The sequence below is a fragment of the Mirounga angustirostris genome, unplaced genomic scaffold (genome assembly GCF_029215605.1).
Source record: "Mirounga angustirostris isolate CCGP_5_RB_7025 unplaced genomic scaffold, mMirAng1.0.hap1 SCAF_7, whole genome shotgun sequence".
Taxonomy (NCBI): domain Eukaryota; kingdom Metazoa; phylum Chordata; class Mammalia; order Carnivora; family Phocidae; genus Mirounga; species Mirounga angustirostris.
Window position 1 is genome coordinate 33,508,144 of NW_026991715.1, and position 16,453 is coordinate 33,524,596.

General features: G+C 59.1%; 1 protein-coding gene across 2 annotated transcripts in view; it reads left to right on the forward strand.

Annotated features, from left to right (window-relative positions):
- CXXC5 (CXXC finger protein 5) overlaps positions 1-14,564 on the forward strand; it is a 34,875-nt gene extending 20,311 nt beyond the window's left edge. For both annotated transcript variants that reach the window (XM_045893551.3, XM_045893561.2), the window contains exons 2-3: positions 10,860-11,932; positions 13,512-14,564. In XM_045893551.3, the coding sequence (XP_045749507.1) occupies positions 11,027-11,932; positions 13,512-13,556 (951 nt within the window). In that variant the 5' untranslated portion in view covers positions 10,860-11,026 and the 3' untranslated portion in view covers positions 13,557-14,564. The remainder of the gene's footprint in view (positions 1-10,859; positions 11,933-13,511) is intronic.
- The last annotated feature ends 1,889 nt before the right edge of the window (positions 14,565-16,453 follow it).

Genomic DNA, 16,453 nt, shown 5'->3' on the forward strand with positions numbered 1-16,453 from the left:
ATGCAGGGGAAGGGGTGGGGGGGGTTACTGAGCTCCTGAGGGGTTGTTGCACCCGGGCGGCGGAATCCGGTTCCTCCTCCGCTTTGTCAGGAACACAGTGACCTTATGCAGATTCCTTAGCCTTAGTTTCCCTGTTTGTAAACTATCAGGACTGACCAGTTTTCTCCTGGATTTGGGATTTGAGGAGCTGGGTTCGCCATGCCCCTACTCCCGTCTCTCGTGAGCTGGGAGAGGGTGGTCCGGGTCTGGAGTATGGACCCAGCAGGGCCGGCCTCACTGCCATGAGCTCTGGGCACGAGCGGCCGGCCTGCTCACTGTGCTGATGGGCCAGGCAGGCCCCGGGCACTCAGGCACGTTGTTTGCTGAAACCAAATTTCTGTGCTTGTGTTTTTCCATAATTATATTAGCAGGTGGGATTTTTTCCTCGGGGAGGCAGTGGGAGGGGGAGCGCCATGGCAGTGTCCCCGCCTGCTCTGAGCGTGAGCTCACACTCGGCTCTGCCCGCCCGCCTGTAATGATTTTTTAATTATGCAGCCAGTGCTCGGAATTGTTAATCCGCCTCCAGCCCAGCATCCCCTCCCGCAGCTCACACCCAGTCCCTCATGGGGGTCCCCAGAGTCGTGGTGCCCAGCCCGGTGTCCGTCACTGATGCCCAGGACCACCACCACCGTGGGAGGGAGAGTAGGCCAGGGAGGGCCGCAGGGGCCGCTCGGCTCCATCCGCATGTGACAACTTGGTTGGGGGGGGGGCTGTGGCTCTCTTTGTCCTCCTTCCCTCTTTTGGCCCCAGCGTGGCTTGCACCCTCCAGGACAGCTGTGGCTCTGGAAGGGGGCAGGGGAGGGGTCGGTGCCCACCCCTGAGTGGTGTGGCCACACCCATTTCAGGGACCTCAGCCTGACTCTCCAGCCTCGTGTGACCCCAAGGACACACACAAGTATGATCTTTGTCTCTGTCACACACACAGTCACACTCTGCTTCCCTCCCGCGCGCACACTCAGCCTCGCAGCTACGCAAGCACAACAGCACGCTCTGTGTGTCTCACACACACGGCCACACCTGAAGGCCACGGCGCCCTCAGGAGACCGCACTGCTGCCTCCGGGCCCCGCCGCGCCCTGCCCCCACTCCCGCGCCTCCGGGCCCTCCCACCGCCACCCCCCCCAAGCCGGGACGCACTCTGAGGCCTCCCTTCTCCCACCTGGTGGGGTGGCTGCCTGTGGCTGGGGCCCCCGCCTGGACGTCCATCGACCTGGCCTGGGGGAGGTGGCAGGGGGTGGGGGGTGTTGTGCTGCACCGTGGCTCCTCTCCCCGGCGCCCAGCTGTGGCATCTGTCAAGGTCAGATAGCGACTCCGGAACCAGCCGGCTCGGCCCCATGCCCCCTCTCGCCTCATTATTTTTGTGTTCCGGGGCTGCGGCGACACCTCCCTCCTTCCTCCTCAGCCTCCTGCCTCTTGCCTGCTTCCCCCACGCCTCTGCAGGGAGTGCCTGCGGTCTGGGGGCTTTTGTTTTCCAGTTTTTTCCATGCTCAGGCCAGGCGGGGCGGGTAGACGCTGGTCCGAGCTGTTCCGTCTTGAACAGCACACAGGCAAGGAAGGTGCCTCCCTCGTGGCTGGGACGGGCTTTCGGCTGCTGGAACCCTGGCTTGGTTTCTCAGGGGGACAAACTGAACGTGGGTGGAGCCCAGCCCCCACCACAGCCCAGGCACACCTGTGGGCAGCTTCCTGTTTCCCTAGGGGCCCCAGCACCTGGCATCAGTTCCTGTCTGCGCTGTCCCCATCCCGGTTGGGCCCCACACTCACACCTCAGAACCCCCCGAAGCCCTGATACAACTCACAGTGTGTGTGCACGTGCGTGCACGTGCACACCCACACACCCACACACCCACACACCCTCGTATACACATGGCAACAATGTGTTGACGCTCACGGACCAGCAGAACCCACAGACATCCAGCCATCGTGTAAACCACTGTAGCGCGCACACATGCGCACTCAGGCGTATGCTTACATCCGGGGATGTAGATGGCACGCACTCCACGTGTACACACAAGGGGGTCACACAAAGACCTTCACCGACACTGGCATGTAAGCCCTGTGTAGACATCAGTGTTCAAACCCACCGGGTGCCATCTGAGTCTGTGCACATACACTTGGGCACACGCACAGCCCCCACCCCCAGACACACACACACGCACACACACTCGTGCGTGTGGCATGTACGGTATCTGACGCACCTTCTGGGTGGACACACGCAGTCCTACCGGTCTGTGGTGCTACTCTTCACGATACGCGCTCCAGCCAGAGCTCACTCCCCGGGGCCCAGTGTTCCTTGAGCACATTTATACCACCCAAGAGGCTTTTGTCCCTGACATGCTGAAGGAAGCCTGAGGCCTCCCCCTCGATGTGCTCTCTGTGTCCAGGGAGCCCCTGGAGAGTGGGAAATGGTGGTTGGCAGACAGACTGCCCTACCATCCTGGCCAGCCTCTCCATGTACACCAACCTGGGCCCAGTCACCAAGATGGAGTGAGATGGGGGGTTCCAGGTACATCAGGTGGACACGTGGCTTCTGGCAGAGAGGCCGGCTCAGGGGGATGGCCTCTCGGGTTCTCCCTGGGTCCCTGCCCGCCGCCAGCCCCCCATTAAGGTGTGTAAGTGTTGGGGGTATGAGACGTGGGCAGACTCGGGGCCCCCCAGAGTCTCTGGGCTAGCCCTGGCCATCCACTCCCTTCCTCCACCAGCTGTGGACCACTGTGGCCACCCTTGAGAGGGGGAGGTAGCTGGAGGTTTAGCAGTGACAGGGCCCCCACCCCCCCAGGAAACTCAAAACCCTGGGCCAGCCGCGGGTGGCGGGTTGGGGCAGGCACAAAGAGGGCCTCTGTGCGGCCCGGCTGGGCTGCCCACAGGATTCTGGGGGAGGAGGCAGGAGCCGGTTTCCGTCCCATTCTGCTTCCTGCGGAGGCCGCCGGAATGCCCGGAGCTCTGGCCCAGCCTGGCCCGTCCGGCCCACCCGCAGCCCCTTCCCCTGTCTTTTCCTGGGCCTTAGGGTACAGCTGCAGACTTCTGCAGCAGTGCCTTCACGTGTTTTGCCCAGAGCCTGAGAGCCACTCCCCCTCACCCCAGAACCCCTAGGCTGGCTGAACTGGTCCTCAGCCTCCCGCCATAAGCCCTCCTTCCGTGTCCCTCAGAGCCCTTGGCCAGTGTGGGAGAGCCAGGCCTTGGAGGCACACACACCTGGTTCCAGATCCTCGCTTTGCTGCTTATTGACCTTGTGACCTTAGGCAGGTGACTTGACTTCCCTGAGTCTCAGTGGCCTCATCTGTAAATGGGTGACAATATGAGTTAAAGAGTTACAGAAAAAATTCAGTGAGAAAATGTGTGTAAAGTGCTTAGCACCATACCGGTAGAGTGAGTGTGTGTTATGAGGACCTGCTATCATCATTTCTTCTGGGGGGATGGTAGCATTGGGAAGGAGCTAGATGCTCCTCTCCCCAATAAGCCTGACAGGGTCTCAACCCTAGGACCTGTTCAGGACCTTCTCTCCAGACTTCAGTTTCCCTGTCTGCAGATCACTTCATGGGCAGATTCAGGTCCTCTGGGATTTGGAGGGTGGGAGGGGGTCACTATCTGGAGTCTTTTTTTCCTGTGTGTCTCTACTTTTTTCCTCATGGACCCCCTCAGGGATCTACAGTTCGGGGTAAGAAGTAAGAACCATTCTCCATTTTACAGATGGGAAACTGAGACTCGTTGTAGGGGAAAGGCACAGTCAAATCAACAGGAAGAGACAGGATGGAGCCACAAACCTAGACGTTAGGATTCTAGTCCCCTGGATGGTCCTGTTAACACCCTTGCTCCTCACACGCAAGCCCTAAGAGGACAGATCCCCCTCTAGTTCTGTGGCCCAATTATCTCTGAGCTAACCTTCCTGCACTGTCCACCGGGAAGGAGGTCCTAAGTCAGTGTGTGGCTCTGACCCCAGGTTGATGTCAGCTCAGACATTACTTTGGGAAATGTTAGTCTAGATCCAGAGGGTCCCCAATAGAGAGGGCATCTGTTTTCCCTGCCTCTCAACTGCTTATCGAATTGCTTGCTCTAAATGGGCCAATAATCATCTTCCTTCGGAAGGTGTGTAGGAAGACTCATTGAGACAAAGCATATAGCGTCTGGCACACAGGAAGTCCTCCTTAACATAGTAACTCTTATCCTCCTGGTTCCATGTTACAGATAGAGAAATAGACTCTGAGGCCATATGCCAAGGTCACACAGAGGAAAGGGCCCTCCTGATCCTTTGACTCTTGTAGGGAGGGAACCTGGCCTGAAGGAGGTGCCTGGTGAGGAAGCCTTGGTCTTTATCAGAGGTGTCTGGGATCACTCCCTAGAACCCCAGGTCAGGGCATACCTCCTGCCTGGGCCCCTCAGTGTTCCTTTGCATGGAATGGGCTGACCCCCTCCTCCAGCTGTTTTTTGGGAGCTCTGTAAGGGAGAATAGAGCCCCATGGACTCCTAGGGTTTTCTTCAGCATATTTCATTCTTCAGGCAACGGGGTTGTGCCTGCCTTAGGTGGAGGGGTCTAAGAGGGTCAGGGAAATAGGACTCCAGCCCCCTGTTCTGTCTTGGGGAGAGTCTAGTGGTGCTGAGGGCATGCCCTGCCCCGGGCCATCTGCTGGGTGTCATCAGGGGTGTGTGCTTTTGTGTATGTGCTCGTCTGTAGCTGGGTATGTGCCCTGTGCTCTCGGGCGAGGGCTGCCTTTCTCCCAGCTTCCAAGACCAGTGTCTCCATGTGCATCGCCTTGGGCCTGAGTGGAGCTTTTTTTTCTTCTGGAAACTCCCTAGGCTGAATCATGGAAATCAGAGACGACGCCCCCACCCCCTGACCCCCGCTTGCTCAGCCTCAGCTCCGCTCAGCCACCAGAGCCTGTGGTCTGTTCTCTTCGCCACCACTGGCTTGCCCACCATCCGTCTGTCTGTCCATCTCACCTCCCTTGGAGGCCAGGAAGGCCAGCCACCAACGTGGGTGGAGGGGCGTGAAGAGGATGTAACAGGGATGTCAGGAGCGCACAGGGGAGTGTGGGGAAGAGTGTGAAGAGCTGGAGTGTGCAAGTCGGCAGTGTTGGCCCGCCCAGACGATGGCGGAATGGTGTGCCCTGCTGGGCCAGTGGCTCGGGCTCCTCAAGGCCCCGCCAGAATGCACCCTCCTCCAGGAAGCCTTCCCTCAAGCAGGAAGGACGGCTGGAAGTTTGTTCTAGCCAGCAAAGGAGCAAGAGAGGGATGGTGCCTTGCTCAGACTCTGGCCTTGGCAGCGGTGGTGGTGTGGCACGACTCTGTAAGCTTATTAAAAATCACTGAATTGCACACTTACAAATGGCTAAATTTTATAGTGTGTAAACCATGCCTCAGTAAAGCTGTTTGAAAAAAATCCTACCCTTGGCCCCAGTGCCCTGCCCAGTTGGGACCCTGCCAGCCTCACGACCATACCTCACACCCTCTTACCCCTTTTTTTTTTTTTTTAAGTAAACTCTGCCCTCAGCGTGGGGCTCAAACCCGCCACCCCGAGATCAGGAGTTGCATGCTCTACCGACTGAGCCGGCCAGGCGCCCCTCTTCCCCTTTTCTTAAGAACCGTTTCAGGCTCATGTCCCCTTTGGTAACCACTCCTCATCTTTAACTCACAGGCTAACATTTCCTCCTCCAGAAAGGCCCCCAGTGCTCCACTTGGTCACCTTCCCGCTCTCATTTCATACTGGTTCATGGGACCTTGGGCCCAGCACCTGTGTACTCCTCCAGGGCAGTGCCGAGTCCGGATCCTGCGCTGTCTCCCCCGTACCCCCGGGCATGGGGCAGCTGTTGGGGAAACGGGAGGGGGATGTGTGCAGCTGAACTTCTAGAACATCTCACTGTGGGCCACCTGTGTGCGTGTCTGTGTGCAGACGGCACCATCGCTCCCACTGGGGCCCCTGCCCCCACTGCGGTCTGGCCCGAAGGGCTCAGGCTCTGTCTGGGGGTGAATCTTGGCTCCCCTGGGGCTCAGGGTGGGAGTGAGGGCATTACTATCACCTCTGGTGACCTCATTGTCGGCTGGCATTATGATGTCACCGGCCCAGCATTCTGGGTTCCTGCCTGGGCATCTCCAAGTCCCCCAGGTGAAGACACTCCCTGGGGTCTGTGACAACTCGCCCCCCCCAATCCACATAAAGGTGACAGGCACGGTAACAACCCTGGGGTGTGGGGGCAGCCTTGGGACGGCTGGGTCACCTTGCCCTGGGCTACTTTGTCAGTTGCATAGGTAGAGCAAAGGTGGTCACACAGCAGGGTGACACACTTGGGCTCTGGGTTCAAATTCTAACCAGTCATTTGACCTTGACCTGACAGTTTGATCCTCTTTGAGCATCAGTTTCCTCATCCCTGAAACTGCTTAATAGTTTCTATTTCCCTGGTTTCCATGTAAAGCTTAGGAGCACAGAGCCTGAGATCTAGTCGGTGCTCAATAAATGCTGACTGATAGGGTTAGTAAGTTAAGGGACCCTGAGCATCGCTTGGTGCTGGGAGCTGGTTGGAGAGGGGTGGGTCTGTGTCTTCTGGGGCTAGCTAGAGCCTGGGAGGAGAGGCAGGGGGATGGTCCCAGTGTCAGGAGAGAGGCCCCAGCTTTGACTTCCTGCCTTCCCAGCTTAGCCTGTGAGCTAGAGCCCATAGGAGGTTGGGTCCCATGGCCAGGCCCTGAGGCCAAGAACCCGCTGACCCTCAGGCTCCTCCCTAGCAATCTCTGCTTCCCCTGCCGTGGGCCAGAGTGGGCTGGGGGCTCTTAGAGCCATGGGCTCTGCATGTCCAACTGCTTTCTCTTGGTCCCTAGGTCCCTGAGTCTAGGATTCTCCTCAGCGCTGTTTCCGTGTCTGTCAGAACCTCAAGTCTCCGAGCTGGGCTAGGAGCCTTGGATCTCTCTGAGCCCGGTCCCTCTGTTTCCTGCTTCCCATGAGGCTCTGTTCTCTAACCTTGACCCTTTGCCCTGTCCTCTCCAAGTTCCTCTTTCTCTGACCCGCCCCTCGAGTTCTGTCTCATGATCCTCTATCTGCACCACCTGTCTCTGTTCTTCTGCACCCCCCCCCGTGTCCCCCTCTACCCCCCAGCTCTCCAGGACTGGTTCCCCCCCACCCCCCTCCCTCTGGGTTCTGTCCCCGCCCGTCAGCCCCTGGTCCCAGCTCCCGGCCGGCCCGGCTCCTGCATGGACAAAGGGGTCCTTTGTGGGCTGACCGCGGCTGGCGGGGCGGCGGGGCGCTGGCTCCGCATTGCTGATGAAACGGAGCCCTTTGTTGTCCCTCCTCAGGCGCAGTATTTCTTTTTGGGGGCTGGATGCGTTCCTGGCAGGGCCGATGATGGATGCGCCCGCCGCCGCCCGCCTGCCCGCCAGCTTTCCCTCCCGCTCATTCCCGCTCCGCTTCAACGCAGCCCCAGCTCCTCCCCTGCTGCCTGGGCACTGCCAGGCCCTTCCTGGCCTGCGAGGGGGTTGCTGTGTGCCTTGCAGTAGAGGGCTGGGGCCTGGGAGAAGGTCTTACGTCCTCTCTGCCATGAGGAGGGCAGACAAGCCCTGTGGTCCATGGTCCACTGGGACCAGGGCATCAGCTCTTCCCAGGGTCTAAATGAGATGAGCCAGGTATAGGGGCAGATTTTGAACAAGCTTAGAGACCGGGCCTTGGGGACTAACTAGATGTTGGTATCTGCCCACTCTGGGGTTTGAGGACAGAGTTAACCTGGGTGCCAGTCCCCCTTGTGTACTCCCCACCTTCAGTTTCTGTGGCTGACAAACCAGTGTTCTGCCTGCGGCACCTGTTTGATGACATATCCCGTCCTCTGCTCCATAGCTCAGTAGGTCCCAGGACCTGGGGGGCTCGGAGAGGGAAGTCCCTGAGGAAGGACAAAAAAAAAAAAAAAGAAAGAAAAGGTTAGAGAGATTCAAAGAAGGGGCCACAGATGAACAGAACATGAGGTTTGGTCCCTATGACGAGACTCAGGATGGAGACAAAAGCAGAGAGAGACTCAGCCAGAGCACCAGCCCTGAACGCCCGCCCGTGTTGGAGGGAGCTGACTTCTAATTGACCTGCCCGCCCTGCACACAGAGCCAGATCCTGGAGCTGGGAGGAGGGAGGGAGGGAGGAGAGCAAGAACAGCGTTAATGCAGCTATCGATTTCTGCCACCAGCCAGCAGGCCGCAGAGGCGGGGACACACAGGGGGGCTAGGGCACGGACTGCCCCCCTCCCCACCTCTCCCCCACCTCTCCAACCCAAGGGCTCCTGCCTTCTCCTGTCTTCTTCCCTCACCATGTCTGGGCCTGCTGGCACCGTGCGCTCCAGGGCAGGGTAGTTGAGCTCAGATGGGCTGATATGGTCACTGGCCCTAGTCTCCGACACCGCGCCAGGGTCACTGCCACCTAGAGGGGTGCTAATTTCTGAGGGAGGGCCTGAAGAGCCACCCTGGGCTTAGCTCTTAGCAGGTGGGACAGAACACGGCTATTGTACCCGATCCCTACCTCTCAGTACAACTCTGACCTCTGTGGTACCCCCAGCCCAGCCTGGACACCCTGCCAGGCCTTCCTGGGTTTGTCCTGGTAGAATCTGCCAGCTTGCCCAGCTCTTCCTTGCCACCCATCTGCCTTCACTAGAAAGGAGTGTACGTGGGCCATTGCCCTCTGGGGAGAGGCAGGGAGCGTCTGGCTGTCTGCTGATGCCTGCCATTTTTGCCTCACTCAGGAGACAGAGCTTTTCCCTCTCCTACACTCGCTCCTCCTTGTGGCCACTCCTTAGCAGTCCCGGAGCAGGGGGCCCTGCCGGCTTGGGCCTCAGTTTCCCCCTGTGGAAGCGCAGAAGGTTGGACTAGATGACCTCCTGGGACCAGGGACCAGGCCTGGAAGAGTCCTGTGACTGGGGGATGGTGGGGTTGCCTGGGGACAAAGATGTATGTGTGCCGCCCCCAAGCCTAGGGCGGGACAGCCCTGGCCAGATGTGCGTGCCCCTCCACCCCCCCGAGCCACCAGCTGCTCAGGCTGGGCCCTCCCTCCCGCCCCTCTCCCAGGGGTTGCTGGGCCAGGCAGGCAGGCAAGGAAGGGATGCTAGAGAGCCAGGGCCGATGAGGAAACTGCCATTCCACTCCTTCTGGACAGTTCGTTCCAGAGCTCCTGACCAAGGAGCCTGGCTGCTCATAAGCCTTGATCCTGGGGCTTGAGCAGAGCAGGCTCTGTCCTAGGAAGGGCACCTCAGAAATGTGGATGTGGCTGAAGAACAGGCTCTGTTCCCTGGAGGGTCACACCCACTCTCAGTCCAGCCTGCACCAGCCAGAGGCCCCTCCTGCCCACAGCCTACCCCAGCTCTGGGCTCTCGCTGGGACCTCATCCCAGACCCATCTGGGAGCCAGGCCGGAGCACAGCAGGGAGGCCTGAGTAGAGACAAGAGTGGGGTCTGAGGTAACGACGACTGTGGTTTGAGAGTGAAGAGGGGGCGCCTGGGTGGCTCAGTCGGTTAAGCATCTGCCTTCAGCTCAGGTCATGATTGCAGGGTCCTGGGATCGAGCCCCGCATGGGGCTCCTTGCTCAGTAGGGAGCCTGCTTCTCCCTCTCCCTCAGCCTGCTGCTCCCCCCTGCTTGTGCTGTCAAATAAATAAATAAAATCTTTAAAAAAGAGAGAGAGAGTGAGGAGGAAGCGTGTGCCGATATGTGCACAGTTTGTTCTCCCACTCTTACAGGAGAAGGCTTATCCTCTGGCACAGTGCTGCCTGCTCTCAAGCAGGAGGATACATGCTCCTTGAAATACGGATTCTGTGCTCTATTTGGCAACCTCTTTAAGTCAGTTTCCTTTCCCTGCAGGACTTGTCAGAGCCTTGAGATAATCCATATGTATTAGGAATTGCCAAATGAGAGTCTGGGAGCAGCTTCCCAGACTTTTTTTTTTTTTTTAAGATTTTTTTTAATTTAGAGAGAGAGCACTCACAGGAGTGTAAGCAGGGGGAGGGGCAGAGAGAGAGAATCTCAAGCAGATACCCCGCTGAGCGCAGAGCTCAACGCAGGGCTGGATCCCACGATCCTGAGATCACGTTTTGAGCCGAAATCGAGTCGGATGCCCCTACTCAGCCACCCAGGCATCCCAACTTCCCAGACTTCTGGTCTAAACCTTCAAGCTTTGCAGAGGCTGTTCCAAATCCTTTTGTAGATGGGTCAGGGAAGGAAGATTAGGAAGCAAAATGTGACTCTGTAACGCTCCGAGGTTAATAAACATCTCAGTTGTTTCCTACCCCCCAGCCCAGGAAGAACGGGCCGGAGATCTGGGCTGTACAGACCCTGGCTGAGCCTCCACCGTGACACTCGGCAACTGTATATCCATGGTCAAGTCTTCTAAACCTTGCATTCCTCATCTACAAAATAGAGAATTATTAGCCACCACTTCAAAGGGTGCTTGTGAGTCTTCACTGAGATAGTACAAATGGGGCGTCTGGGTGGCTCAGTCAGTTAAGCGTCCGACTCTTGGTTTCGGCTCAGGTCATGCTCTCAGGGTTGTGGGGGATCGAGCCCCGCATCGGGCTCCGCGCTCAGCGCAGTCTGCTTGTCTGCTTGTCCCTCTCCCTCTGCTCTCTCCCCACTCGTGCTTGCTCACTCTCTTTCTATCTTCCCTCTCTCTAAAATAAATAAATAAAACCTTAAAAAAAAATAGTACACAAAAAATACCTAACCGTGTTGGGTCTGGCGCGTAATAAGTGCCCAGCAGGGCTTGCGGTGGTTACAGTGGGCTCTCGGAGATACCGTTGTTGGTCGTGGTGGTGGTGGTGGTGATGTGGGGGAAGGAGATGTCTACCGCCGCCCTGACTCTGTCCCCTCTTGTCCCAACAGAGTGAAGACCCTTCCCGTGCACACCTGACCATGAGCCTGCCCTGAGCAGCAGGGCCCACCAGGCATCTGTGCTGTGGGCAGCCGGGCCGGTGCTCGTCTGTGGACGCCCCGCGGTTGGCAGCCCCCCCCCCCGCCCCCAGCAGTGGGCTCTGGGCCTCGGCCCCACCATGTCGAGCCTCGGCAGCAGCCCCCAGGACAGCGGTGGCAGTAGCAGCAGCAACAGCGGCGGCGGCCCCAAGGCGGGAGTGGCCGACAAGAGCGCGGCGGTGGCCACGGCCGCGCCAGCCTCGGTGGCGGATGACGCTCCGCCCCCCGAGCGTCGGAACAAGAGCGGCATCATCAGCGAACCCCTCAACAAGAGCCTGCGCCGCTCCCGCCCTCTCTCCCACTACTCTTCCTTCGGGGGCGGCGGCGGCGGCGGCGGCGGCAGCAGCCTGATGGGCGGCGAGTCTGCTGAAAAGGCGGCCGCCGCCGCAGCTGCCGCCTCCCTGTTGGCCAATGGGCACGACCTGGCGGCGGCCATGGCCGTGGACAAAAGCAACCCTACCTCAAAGCACAAAAGTGGTGCTGTGGCCAGCCTGCTGAGCAAGGCGGAACGGGCCACGGAGCTGGCAGCCGAGGGACAGCTGACGCTGCAGCAGTTCGCGCAGTCCACGGAGATGCTGAAGCGCGTGGTGCAGGAGCACCTGCCGCTGATGAGCGAGGCGGGCGCCGGCCTGCCCGACATGGAGGCCGTGGCGGGCGCCGAGGCCCTCAACGGCCAGTCCGACTTCCCCTACCTGGGCGCCTTCCCCATCAACCCGGGCCTCTTCATCATGACCCCGGCGGGCGTGTTCCTGGCCGAGAGCGCGCTGCACATGGCCGGCCTGGCCGAGTACCCCATGCAGGGAGAGCTGGCCTCGGCCATCAGCTCGGGCAAGAAGAAGCGGAAACGCTGCGGCATGTGCGCGCCCTGCCGGCGGCGCATCAACTGCGAGCAGTGCAGCAGTTGTAGGAACCGAAAGACTGGCCATCAGATTTGCAAATTCAGAAAATGTGAGGAACTCAAAAAGAAGCCTTCCGCTGCTCTGGAGGTAACGACGCCTTAGAGGGAGGTGTGTGGGCTCTTGTGTCTGTCTGGCAGTCCAAACCCACCCCACCCCCCCAACCCTCCTTTTCCTACCTGGGCCAGTGTCTGGGGGGTGCTCAGCCAATCCCTGGGCTCTGGGGTTCTGGAGCAGGCTCCCAGACACCAGTTCATCGCCCAGAAAGTCAGCACCACATCCTGAGATCTCATTAGGTCGTAGTTCGCAAGGCAAGCATCGAGTTCCAGGCGGGGGCCTCGCATTTCCGGCCAGGCCCAAGGATTCTGAACCCCTTCCTGGAGTTTTGGGCCAGCCATTGAGGTCCCAAGTTTCTGACTTTCAGACGTATCCTAAAGTTTCCAGTCTGTGCCCTAAGATTCTGGGGCTTTCCCTTGCCCCACCTGAGGGGTTCTGTCCTGTGGGCCATGTGGCTTTAAGGGGTAAAGCCCCTCACTCACCCCTTCAGAGCCCAGCCTTTCCCCTAAGGCCGCCCCGGTGCTCACTGCCCTGCCCCGAGGCCTGGGAGAACCCTGCGTCTAGATATCTCGTTGACGGATTTGGGGTTTCTTGGGGCCCTGAGGTCAGTCTGGCTGTGTAGGTAAATGGCCAGGGGTCCTATGGGCCTAGGGTGAGGGGGTGGTTGTGATCTTGGGGTGTAGGCCAGGCCTGTCCACTGTGGGATGATTGGCTTTCCGGGGAAATCACCACATAGCCGCATGGTCTAGGCCAAGGCAGCCTGCACAGGAAGGGGCTTAGAGCAGGCAGAAGGGTTCCCATGCTGCTTTCTCTCCACGCTCATGGCAGAGCTTGTCCCTGTGCCCCCAGCCGTGGCAGCCTAGCGGTGGTGCCAGGCCTGGTACAAAAGCATCTTTTCAGCCTGCTGTCCCGGCCCCGGCCCCGCCCCTCTATGAGTGGGCTGGACGCAAATGTTCAGAATGGTTGGAAAACAATGACATCCCAGCCGTGGCTACTCCCCACCCCCAAGGCCCAAACCTCATATATCTGCTCTCCTGCCCAGAGAACACACCTATATGCACGCAAAGGCACCCGCTCTCATCTCTTGTAGACAAACACACACACACGCACGCACACACCCCTCCCTGCCCAGTCCACAGTCTTTCTATAGACGTAGCCTCTTAACACAGCCGGTCTCCCTCGTCCCCACCCCAGCCGCACACGCACTAGCCACCGTGGCCCAGCTCGGGGTGCACATCCACACGGGCAGCCGGTGCGCACGCTGCCACGCTCGTTCGACAGAACCACGCACACAGCCCCCAGACGCACCACAGCCACCTGGCGCGCGTGGCCTCTGGACCGGGGGAATGGGTCTTCCTGTTTGGAAGGAGGAGGGTTCCTGGACACAGTGGCTCAGGGGGCCTCGGGGTGCTCCGGGCCCTGCAGCGGCCCCGCGGGTCAAGGCTTCTTCTCTGGCCCGGTCAGGATGGCAGGAACTCCACGGGGTGGCTGCCTTTACTCCAGGCCCGTCCCTCCGCCACGAGGCCCTCCACGGGGGAGCGTCTTTGCACCAGGCCCCGCCGGACCCTGACTGAACTCTCTCCTTGTTTTTGTCTCCCGCCCCCGCCTTCAGAAGGTGATGCTTCCGACGGGAGCCGCCTTCCGGTGGTTTCAGTGACGGCGGCGGGAACCCAAAGCTTGCCCTCTCCGTGCAATGTCACTGCTCGTGTGGTCTCCGGCAAGGGATTCGGGCGAAGACAAACGGATGCACCCGTCTTTAGAACCAAAAATATTCTCTCACAGATTTCATTCCTGTTTTTATATATATATTTTTTGTTGTCGTTTTAACATCTCCACGTCCCTAGTATAAAAAGAAAAAGGAAAAAAAAATTTTAACTGCTTTTTCGGAAGAACAACAACAACAACAAAAAAAGAGGTAGCGACGAATCTATAAAGTACCGAGACTTCCTGGGCAAAGAATGGACAATCAGTTTCCTTCCTGTTGTCGATGTCGATGTTGTCTGTGCAGGAGATGCAGTTTTTGTGTAGAGAATGTAAATTTTCTGTAACCTTTTGAAATCTAGTTACTAATAAGCACTACTGTAATTTAGCACAGTTTAACTCCACCCTCATTTAAACTTCCTTTGATTCTTTCCGACCATGAAATAGTGCATAGTTTGCCTGGAGAATCCACTCACGTTTATAAAGAGAATGTTGATGGCGCCGCGGCGAAGCCCCTCTGTACCCATCCACGCGGGCCGAGCTGCGGCCAGGAGCTCACAGAGGGGGAGGGAGCAGCCCCCCCACCCCTGCGCCCGGGCTGCCCACGCTGCACTCGCGGTCCCCAGAATGGGATCCCCCACCCCGACAACAATGATTTTGCGAAAATGAAAGTTCTGTTCCTTTATCCATTGAGATCTGGGGAGCCCATGTCTCGATATTTCCGATCCTGGCTACTTCCCTTAGAGAAAATAAGTCCTTTTTTTCTGGCCTTGCTCATGGCCACAGAAGAAAGGGCTTCTTTGCGTGGCCCCCTGCCGGTGGGTGTGGGTGCCCCGGGGGGGGGGCCCTGCGGCCTGGGCCCCCTTGCCCACGGCCAGCTTCCTGCTGATGAACATGCTGTTTGTATTGTTTTAGGAAACCAGGCTGTTTTGTGAATAAAACGAATGCATGTTTGTGTCACGAAGCACCGCTGGCTTCTTGCTCTCCGGTTTGAGGGGGCTGGCTTGGGGGCTGTTGCTGGGCAGGGGTGATGTGGAGCCACCCTGGGAAGGAAGAAGGATGGCCCGGGGACACTGAGAGTCGGGATCTCTTGGGGAGTCAGGTCTGGCAGATCCTGAAAGGGGGGGGGTCAAGCAGAAACAGCCAGCCCGGCTGGCGTGGTGAAAGTGCTGTTAATCGGGAAATGGCTGGTTCTGGAACATTCTTGCCTGCCCGATTGTACCCTCTGCCTCAGAACCCGGACCTCCAGGGACCTTCTCTCACCTGGGGCCACCTTCTCTACTGTCGTCAGGGCCTGGCCAGTGCAGAGCAGCCAGCAGGACAGGAGGTGGGGCCCGAGCGGCCTGTTCGCTTTCTTTCGTTCTTTCTTGCAGGGATCTGTTGCTCCCCCAACCACTGAGGTGATCCCCAGGGAGCAGTTTTAACCCACATTTGTAGGGACCTGGCTGTGCCCAGAATGCACACAGAAAAACCCCTACCCCCCCGCCGCCCCCCATATCCCTCTTCGGGCCTGAGGGCGGCTGGACTGAAGCTGGGAGGGGGGTATCCTTGAGCGACTTTCCCCACCCCCAGAAAGTTTGTTGGCTCAAGGTTGTCTGCGACCTCGGAGGCCAGATGTCTGGGGAAATCACCACATAGCCACATGGTCTAGGCCAAGGCAGCCTGAACAGGAAGGGGTGACAGCTGCATGGCCCCCACCCCTGCACATCACAGAGGCCGGCCTGCAGGATGAGACCTATCATCCACTTGACGGGCAGACATTCTTCCCACCCAGCTGCTTGGAGCCTGGCTGAGATGGAGGCTAGACTGGAAGAAGGACTTCCTGACAATGTCAGGGGCCTCGCTTCAGGTGGGTGAGGGCTTTCTGGGATGAGGGAAGGGGCAACTTGTGAAGGTGAGTGGGCAGTGAGCTGGGGCAGATGGGCTGCCCGCCTCTGCCATTGTTCCTGGGAGGAGGAAAAGCAGCCTGTATTGGGTGGGGGCTCTGACCCCCAGCCCCCTCCCTGTGTCACAAACTCCCTTAGAGCACCGGGAGCTCAGCAGCCTGGCCTGGCACAGCGGGGGCAGGCGGGGGTGGGGGGAGGCAGCTTTCAACTCCAGCTCTGCCTGGGAAAAATTCCCTTTCATGTGGCTGCCTGTGATCTCTCCAGGCGGCTCTGCCGGAGGGGGGCGTCCAGCGGGGAGTAGGGGGAGGTGTTGCAGCCAGGGGCACCCTCGTCCCTTGCCCAAGGCACGCTGCAGCACCTCCGGATCCTCGAGTGGGCAGGGGCGGTCGTCCTTGGGGTCGGCAGGGTGGGCAGCCTGGCCAGCAGGGGGCACCCAGGCAGGAGGCCCCGGCCTGCCCCCCGCCCTGCTGCTGGCAGTCCACAGGCCGCAGATGGCCTCGGCCAGCCCTCGTTGGCATGCCTACAGGTATGGGGTGGACGGCTCCAGTGCCAGCCCGGAGGGGGTTGCTGGGACTCAGCCAGCCTGTACCTTTTGAGTGTGCCAACCCACAGCCCAGCCATGGCTCCTGGGCCTCCCCCTTGACACGGAAGCCCCTCACGTCTCCCAGTTTGGCCTCTGTGCTCCGCTTGTGGAAATGGGAGGCCAGCCCCTCGGTCTGGAGGAGGTCCAGGCAAGGGTGGGGATAGCTGTGGGCTGAACACATGATGAGACCTCAGTTACCTCATCTGGGAAACGGGGACAATAATTGTCTCTCCTCCATAAAGTCGCCTGAGGATGAAATGAGATCACTCTAGGGAAGGGCCTGGCTCATCATAAGCACTCGGTCAAATGGCAGCTGGTGCTGCTATTTTAAAGCTATTCACCTAAATCTCACCAAGATGTCCCCCCCCTTCTGCCCAGGCTGTG